Consider the following 8933-nt stretch of genomic DNA (forward strand, 5'->3'; position numbering starts at 1 on the left):
TCAGCTGTTAACACCAGCTAACTAACAAGCATGTGCCCAACTCTCTTAAGACACAGAAATCCAATCATGTTCTTAAAAAACATAAATTTTATTTAAAAAAGAAGAAAGAAAATACATCTGGAAACTCAGGTTGTTGCTAGATTTTAAAAGAGTAACTGCAGGAATTAAGCACCAAGAATAGCTTTCTCGTGGTCCAGCTTAAAGATTACTAAGCAAAACAAAAACTCCTGGATTTAGCACAGAGGAATCCACAAGCCATAAAGAAATAAAAAGAGATAAACATAACTGTGTCTTCGTAGACATTTCCTTATCTACTGACATAGCTGGGGTTTTAAATGAGTATTTTCTAGGTATGATACTGATAATTTTTCACACCTGGCCTCAAGCTTCTTACAGTATTGCTGCTGCCTGAAAATCAAATTAACATTAAAAACCCTAATAGTGGTACTTGCCTCCCGATTGAGGGTTGGCAGATGTTTGAAACCAAAAACGGTGAATGACAGTGTTAAAAATAACCCAGATGTAGCTCAAAACGTATGTAGTGCAAAAACAACAATAACAGTACTAGATTATTTATTTCTAATGCATTGAATCATGGTAGCCAATGTCCATATTTTGAGTTGAATTAGTTTGTTTCTGTTAGCCTCTAAAAAGGTAACATTTCATCTCTGCTGTCTTCGTCAGAAGTAGGCTATTTCTCCTGCTGGTTATACATCAGTAGTGACACGTGCAATGATTTATTTTATTGATGTAAACTCTTCACAACAGATTTTGTTTCATTGCATCTACGTCCTGACATGAAGAATGCTTTTTAAAGTTCCTCTAGCATCTTGTTGTGAACTTTTGTTTTTTTTCCAGTTCATCTGAGAAAACAATCTTTCTGCTTCCCCACTGCCAAAAGGTCGTGACAGCAAAGAAAGAGAAAACAAGCCAAGTTCACTAAAGTCTTTCTCCTCAGTGGCATCCGTGTATTCGAGATCTTCAACTCAGAGCTGCATAACTCGCTTATCCTGTTCCACAAACTCCATCATGAAATCTCAACACCTATTTTTGGTTTCTTTGACCACAGAAATGGCCAGTGTGTATTGTAAAAATTCCATCTGAAAAGCAACTCCAAAATCATCTGTGCAAGGTGGTGCGTTTTGATTTAGTTGGGTAAGATTTGGGAATGGTTTAGTTGGGGTTGGTCTTGCTTTCAGCAGAGGGTTGCAGTAGATGGCCTTCTGAGGTCTCTTCCAACCGTCAACTTCTATGATTCTATGCTTCTAAGTTATTTGACTCAAAGGCGATATTGTTGTTTAACACAGCAGTCCCGTTCTCAAAAACAATTTCAAAACTCTCAACAACAAACTCCAGTAGAATGTTCTCAATTCGTGCAGCAGATTCTTGTATTAGCACTTCCAAAATTAAACATTTGGTTTATCATCCAGGCTTCCTGAAGGATTGGATATAGGGAAATTAGGTACATTTTGTGCACGTATGATAAAGAAGTTCAGCCTTGTAGTTTCTTTCTTTGACTTTGTCTATCTGAAACCATAGCTTCTGTTTGTTCAAACTGATCCAGAGCCCTGTTCACATAGGGACTAATGCAAAGCCACATTGTGTCAGAAAGTTTCAGTATCTTTTATTGATCTGGAAGTCACAGAAAGGCTGCTTTGTAACCAGGCACTGCTAACAGGGAGTTTCAAGAGGGAGTTCTCCAGGTGAAGAAGGAGCAAATACGGACCCTTGGGGTAATTTCTTGATACTTTGTGTGTTTGTGTTTGGGGGTTACTTGCTTTGTGCTGAGCTTCTGTTTGTTTGTTTGTTTGTTTGTTTGTTTGTTTGTTTGTTTGTTTGTTTGTTTGTTTGTTTGTTTGTTTGTTTGAAGGACCATGTGCTCTGGGTGGCAGTTGGAAGATGTGAGCTTCTAAAAGAGGTCTGAGATCTAGAAGACTCTTTTCATTGGCTGTGCCTTAGTCAGGGGGGCAGGACTATCTAGAAGGCCAGGGTTTTATAAAGCAGTGAGCAAGCGACCAGCAACCTTTGCAACCAGGGACTGCTAATAGGGAGTTCCGAGAGGGAGTTTGGAAGGGGAGTGGAAAGGGGGTGAGGTACACTTGCCATTCTTTAAATCCTTTAAACTAAACTATAATAAAAACTTCTTGATTTAAACAAAAACCCTATCATTAACCTAGGTAGCTGTAGGAGAAAATGCAGGCAGAAGACAGCAGCAGAGTGGGGGCTATCCTGTTTATTGCACTCAGTGTAGCATGTAGGATTACCTGCTCTGTGGGTGGGTGGCGTATGTGTGCATTCGGTGCAAGGAGCTCCTGGCTCTCAGAGACCATGTACGGGCTTTTGAGGCCAGGGTCGTGGAACTGGAGGAACTAAGGGAGGCAGAGAGGTATGTTGATGAGGCTTTCCGGGACACTGTAGATTTGTCCCACCTCCGGTCAGACAGCCCCTGAGCTGTTAAGAAGGATGAAAGGCCCAGAGAAGGAGAGCAGCCAACAGGAAGAGAGGGAAACCTTCCCATAGTTGGTATCCTCCTTCCAGATGATGTTGGGGTATAGTACTTGGGAGGAGCCGGTGGTCATGGTATATGTAGGTACCAATGATGTAGGAGAGACATCCTAGAGGCCAAATTTAGTCTGCTAGGAAAGAGACTGAAATCCAGGACCTCTACGTTTGCATTCTCAGAAATACTACCACTTCTACGCACAGGGACAGGCAGGCAGGCAGAGCTTCAGAGTCTCAATGCATTGATGAGACGATGGTGTAGAGAGGAGGGGTTTAGATTTATTAGGAACCGGGGGAACTTTTGGCATAGGGGAGCCTATACAGGAAGGATGGGCTCCACCTAAACAGAAGCGGAGCCAGACTGCTGGCACTTCACATTAAAACGGTTGCAGAGCAGTTTTAAACTAAGAGAGGGGGGTGGGGGAAAGCCGATTGCTGCAGAGGCGCATGTGGATTAGACAGAGACTTCTCTTAGAGGAGAGACTATTGATAGAGATTCTCTAGCTTTTAGTCAGGAGGAGAAAATGGAAGAGGATAAAGTATGGGCCAGAACAGACAAGAAACATTCACATAACAAATCTGACACATCAGAAAAGGGCAGACAAATAAGCAGTGACAAGTTTTAAAGTGCTTGTACACAAATGCTAGAAGTCTAAATAATAAGATGGGTGAACAAAGTGCCTCGTGTTAAAGGAGGATATTGATATAATAGGCATCACAGAAACGTGATGGAGTGAGGACAATCAATGGGACACAATCATTCCGGGGTATGAAATATATTGGAAAGACAGAACAGGTCGTGAGGGGTTGGGGGGAGGGGGGAGAGTGGCACTATATGTGAAAGAAAATGTAGAATCAAACAAAGTAAAAATCTTCAATGAATCTACATATTCCAAAGAATCTCTCTGGATAGTAATTCCAGGCTCTATTAAGAATATAACAGTAGGGATCTATTATTGACCACCTGACCAGGACAGTGATAGTGATGATGAAATGCGAAGGGAGATTAGAGAGGCTATCAAAATAAAAAACTCAATAATAGTGGGGGATTTCAATTATCCCCATATTGACTGGGTACATGTCACTGGGACCAGATGGCATCACCCAAGAGTTCTGAAAGAACTCAAATGTGAAATTGTGAACTATTAACTATGGTTTGTAACCTGTCCTTTAAATCAGCTACTGTACCCAATGACTGGAAGATAGCTAATGTAATGCCAATATTTAAGAAGGGCTCTGGAGGTGATCCTGGCAATTACAGACCGGTAAGTCTAATGTCAGCACCAGGCAAATTAGCTGAAACAAAAGTAAAGAATAAAATTGTCAGATACATACAAGAACATAAATTGTTGCACGAAAGTCAAGATGGTTTCTGTAAACGGAGATCATGTCTTACTAATCTATTAGAGTTATTTGAGGGAGTCAACAAACATGTGGACAAGGGGGATCCAGTGGACATAATGTAGTTAGATTTCCAGAAAGCCTTTGACAAGGTCCCTCAACAAAGGCTCTTACGTAAATTAAGTTGTCATGGGATAAGAGGGAAGATTGTTTCATGGATTGAGAACTGGTTAAAAGACAGGGAACAAAGGGTAGGAATAAATGGTCATTTTTCAGAATGGAGAGGGGTAACTAGTGGTGTTCCCAAGGGGGTCAGTCCTAGGACCAATCCTATTCAACTTATTCATAAATGATCTGGAGACATGGGTAAACAGTGAGGTGGGAAAGTTTGCATATGATACTGTCAAGGTTCCTTCCCCACTCTGAACTCTAGGGTACAGATGTGGGGACCTGCATGAAAACCTCCTAAGCTTACTTTTACCAGATTAGGTTAAAACTTCCCCAAGGTACAAACTATTTTACCCTTTGCCCTTGGATTTCCACTGCCACCACCAAACTTTATCTGGGTTCCTAAAAAAAAGGAGTTTGGAAACGTCTTTCCCCCCAAAATCCTCCCAACCCTTGCACCCCATTTCCTGGGGAAGGTTTGGTAAAAATCCTCACCAGTTTGCTTAGGTGACCACAGACCCAAACCCTTGGATCTGAGAACAATGAAAAAGCATTCAGTTTCTGAAAAGAAGGATTTTAATAGAAGAAGAAGTAAAAAAAGAATCACCTATGTAAAATCAGGATGGTAAATACCTTACAGGGTAATTAGATTTGAAACATAGAGACTCCCTCTAGGCAAAACCTTAAGTTACAAAAAGACACACAGAGAGGAATATCCATTCTATTCAGCACAACTTAATCTCTCAGCCATTTAAAGAAATCATAATCTAATGCATATCTAGCTAGATTACTTAGTAAGTTCTAAGACTCCATTCCTGTTCCATCCTGGCAAAAGCATCCCACAGACAGACCCAGACCCTTTGTTTTTCTCCTCCTCCCAGGTTTTGAAAGTATCTTGTCTCTTCATTGGTCATTTTGGTCAGGTGCCAGCGAGGTTACCTTTAGCTTCTTAACCCTTTACAGGTGAGAGGATTTTTTCCTCTGGCCAGGAGGGATTTTAAAGGGGTTTACCCTTCCCTTTATATTTATGACAGACACTAAACTGCTCAAGATAGTTAAGACCAAAGCAGCTTGCGAAGAACTTCAAAAAGATCCCACAAAACTAACTGATTTGGCAACAACATGGCAAATGAAATTTAATGTGGATAAATGTAAAGTAATGCACATGGGGAAAAATAACCCCAACTATACATACAATATGATGGGGGCTAATTTCACTAAAACTATTCAGGACAAAGATTTTGGAGTCATTGTGGATAGTTCTCTGAAGATGTCCGTGCAGTGTGCAGTGGCAGTTAAAAAAGCAAACGGGATGTTAGGAGTCATTAAAAAAGGAAAAGAGAAGAAGATAGATGCCCTTACATAAATTCATGGTATGCCCACATCTTGAATACTGCATACAGATGTGGTCCCTTTATCTCAAAAAAGATATACTGGCATTAGAAAAGGTTCAGTAAAGGGCAACTAAAATGATTAGGGGTTTGGAATGGGTCCCCTCTGAGGAGAGATTAAAGAGGCTAGGACTTTTCTGCTTGGAAAAGAGGAGACTAAGGGGGGATATGATAATATAAGAATCAGTGGCCACCAAATGAAATTAATGGGCAGCAGATTTAAAACAAATAAAAGGAAGTTCTTCTTCACTCAGTGCACAATCAACCTGTGGAACTCCTTGCCTGTGGAGGTTGTGAAGGCGAGTTAATGGCTATTATCCAGGATAGGTAAGGAATGGTGTCCCTAGCCTCTGTCAGAGGCTGGAGAAGGATGACAGGAGAGAGATCACTAGATAATTACCTGTTACCTCTGGGGCACCTGGCATTGGCCACTGACGGTAAACAGGATACTGGGCTGGATGGACCTTTGGTCAGACCTAAGAGTAGCAGGGTGTGTGGGGTGGGGGCTTATGGGTGATGCTGAAAGAAATCAGATAATGGTCAGAGAGAGGGAACTCAGAAATGGACAAAACAGTGCTTGGTCATGGATTTGTAAGATCTTAGGTATGAGGAAGTTCTCAGACTGTGAACTCCCACAATATTGAGCTCAGCCAACGTGGAATCAAATTATCCTTGACTGATGAGGAGATATCCTTCCTCCTCTTGTCATGCAGGTTTAAAGTCAGTGGTACCCAGTGATCACTTTCTGCAGGTGTATTTGCCCACTTTGTCACGAAGCTCCTTGCTTTTGACCCCGTAAATGATAGGGTTGAGCATGGGGGGGGCGATGAAATATAGGTTAGCCAGGATAATGTGAACGTTGGGAGCAATGCCCTGACCAAACTGCTGTGTCAGAATGGAGAAGAGGGAGGGAGTATAAGACGTCAGCATCACACAAATGTGGGCTGTGCAGGTGTTGAGGGCTTTCAGGTGGGCTTTCTTGGAGGAGATTCTGAGGATGGTCCTGATGATCAGACCATAGGATAAGGCAATGAGTGTCAGGTCTAACCCAATGACTACAAATGCTGTCACTGAGCTGTACATCCTGTTGACTGTGATGTCCCCACACAACATTTTTGCCACAGTCATGTGCGTGCAGTACGTGTGGGGGACAATGTGGTTGGCACAGAATGGCAGCCTCCTCAAGAACAGGGGCTCAGGCAGAACGAAGAGAACAGCTCTTGTCAAACCCACAAGCCCTAGCTTAGCTATTCGTGCATTGGTGAGGATGGTGGTGTATCTCAGAGGATCACATATGGCAACGTAGCGATCAAAGGCCATTGTCACAAGAATGGCTGAGTGCATAACAGCAATCGCGTGAAGAAAGAACATCTGGGTGAGACAGCCATCCATAGTAATTACTTTCAAATTGAACCAAAATATAAGCAGTGCTTTAGGCACTACAGAGGTAGACATGCCAATGTCTGTGAGCGCCAGCATGCAGATCAGCAGGTACATCGGCTTGTGCAGGGTCTGCTCTTTGCCTACAACAAACAGAACCATGAAATTTCCCAACAGGGTGATAATGTAGAAGGTAAAGAAAGGGATGGACATCCAGGCGTTAGCAGCTTCCAGTCCAGGGATGCCTGCGAGAATGAATATTGAAGAGTCAGAAGGGGTGAGGTTGAAAGCTGCCATGAGGTGGCTGATACATTGATTGAGGTCATAAAAGGTTAAGATGCCTGTGAAGGGAGAAAAGCAGAATAAGGGGGGTTACATGCTTTATAACAAATACTACAGTAAATATTTTATAGTTATTAACAATCTAAACAGGGTGTGAGCATTGCGTTGCCAACGTTTACAGATGGCACCAGAATATTCAGATAATAGTTAAGTCCAGACTAGGTGTTAGATGGCGCTAACCAAGCCAGGTGAACGGGTTATATGATGGCAGATGAACTTCAATGTCAATAACTGCGATATGTATTCCCATTGGAGGGAAAAGCTTGAATGCCTCAATTTCCTAACAACTTTCTAATTTAACTGCATGTGCTCAGGACAGAGAACTGGGGGTCATGGTGTACAGCTCTTTGAAATCCTACTTACACTGAAAACCCAGACAGAAACCGAGAAATACATTCAGATCCATGAACAGTGGGATGGGAAATCCTGCAGAAAATACAATGCCGTCAGATCAGTCAATGAATGTTTCACCCTCCTCTGTACTCCTCTGTGTAGTACTGGGCATCCTTCTCGCATGGGATATTGCAGAACCAGTGGGGATTTAGGGAATGTCAAAGAGAATGATCAAGGACTTTGGGAAACTGTCACATGGATCAAGGAGAGAGGTTGAAAAGACTGGGTCTTACAAAGGAGATGAATAAGAGGGGACATGAGAAAAGTTTATAAATTACTGATAGTAAAGAGTGCATAACACAATATCAGAGGACATTCAATTAAACTGAAATGGAGCAAATTCAAAACATCTAAAAAGTAGAATTAGCCTGAGAAACTCATTTCCACACAAGGTTGCATTTTTGAGGAGACTATCCAGTTACAGTCATTTCAGCTACATAAATATTTTGTAAAGCCTATATGGTCACGTGTTTCAGTGCACAAGCCAATCTCTAGCTGTTAGGAATTAGGTGACCCCCATCAGGATGGTCAGGTCATCCATGCATCCACCTGCTGCTGGGTTTCCTCACCTTCTTCTGCAGCATCTAGGGCTGTCGCTGTCAGAGGGTGGACACTGGATTAGACGGACCATAAGTCTGATCTACAATGCAATTCCTATGTTGGAAGAGCCAACTTTTCTCTGTGAAAACAGACATTATGCTGCTGAGCTTTGACTTTGTTCTCAACAGAATGGCATGACAGCCACAAGGGTCTTGGTAGTTAAGGCTACAGGCCTCAGGGTCATCCCGTCCACAGGATAGGTTGGGGCAGTCACCCCGGGCCCCACACTTTGGGTGGCCCTGCTCCTCCACCCTGCCCCCACTGGCCAGCAGTGCTACCAGCCTGGTCTGGCCAATGCCGACTTGTCTGCCCCACCCCCATTTTAAGGGATGGGTAGGGGCCAGGGCAGTGCAGGGCCAGGGTATGGCAGAAGCTCTACTGGCCTGCCCCTCCTCTGGCTGATCGGCTCCTGGCATCGCTTGGGGAGTAGAGGGGGTGGGGGCTTAGGGGCAGGGGTGGAAGGGGGGTGGAGCAAGGACTGGAAGAGGCAGGGGTTTCGAGAAGGGGTGGAGTTGGGTCGGGGCCTGGGGTGTTGTGGAGTGTGTGTGGGGGGTGTCCCTGGCAGATCATGTGAGATATGAGGGGAAAGGCTCTGATCTGCTGAAAGTCTTTGTTCTAGCTAAATATGGATATCATTAGTACAACTGAAGTTAGGAGATTAGGTTGTATGATTGTCACTAAAACATGCTGTAAGTTGGGAATCAGTAGCCCCAGAGACAACAGCAAGGAAACGTTTCCAAAGCCTGGGCAGATGTAGAACAACCATCAACAGCCATTGTCCTGCAAGGGAGTTACACTGCGATGACTCACCTGAAT

General features: G+C 43.2%; 1 protein-coding gene across 1 annotated transcript; it reads right to left on the minus strand.

The window, feature by feature from the left end:
* Window positions 1–6140: 6140 nt before the first annotated feature.
* Window positions 6141–7079, minus strand: LOC140916242 (olfactory receptor 52P1-like). Its single transcript, XM_073357640.1, has one exon. It carries the CDS (start codon window positions 7077–7079, stop codon window positions 6141–6143), a length of 939 nt encoding a protein of 312 aa, XP_073213741.1.
* Between the last annotated feature and the right edge of the window lie 1854 nt (window positions 7080–8933).

The sequence above is a fragment of the Lepidochelys kempii genome, chromosome 1 (genome assembly GCF_965140285.1).
Source record: "Lepidochelys kempii isolate rLepKem1 chromosome 1, rLepKem1.hap1, whole genome shotgun sequence".
Lineage (NCBI taxonomy): Eukaryota > Metazoa > Chordata > Testudines > Cheloniidae > Lepidochelys > Lepidochelys kempii.

Excerpts from the sequence above, each read along its gene's own strand:
- LOC140916242 (XM_073357640.1), bottom strand. The coding sequence starts at position 7,079 with ATGGCAGCTTTCAACCTCACCCCTTCTGACTCTTCAATATTCATTCTC.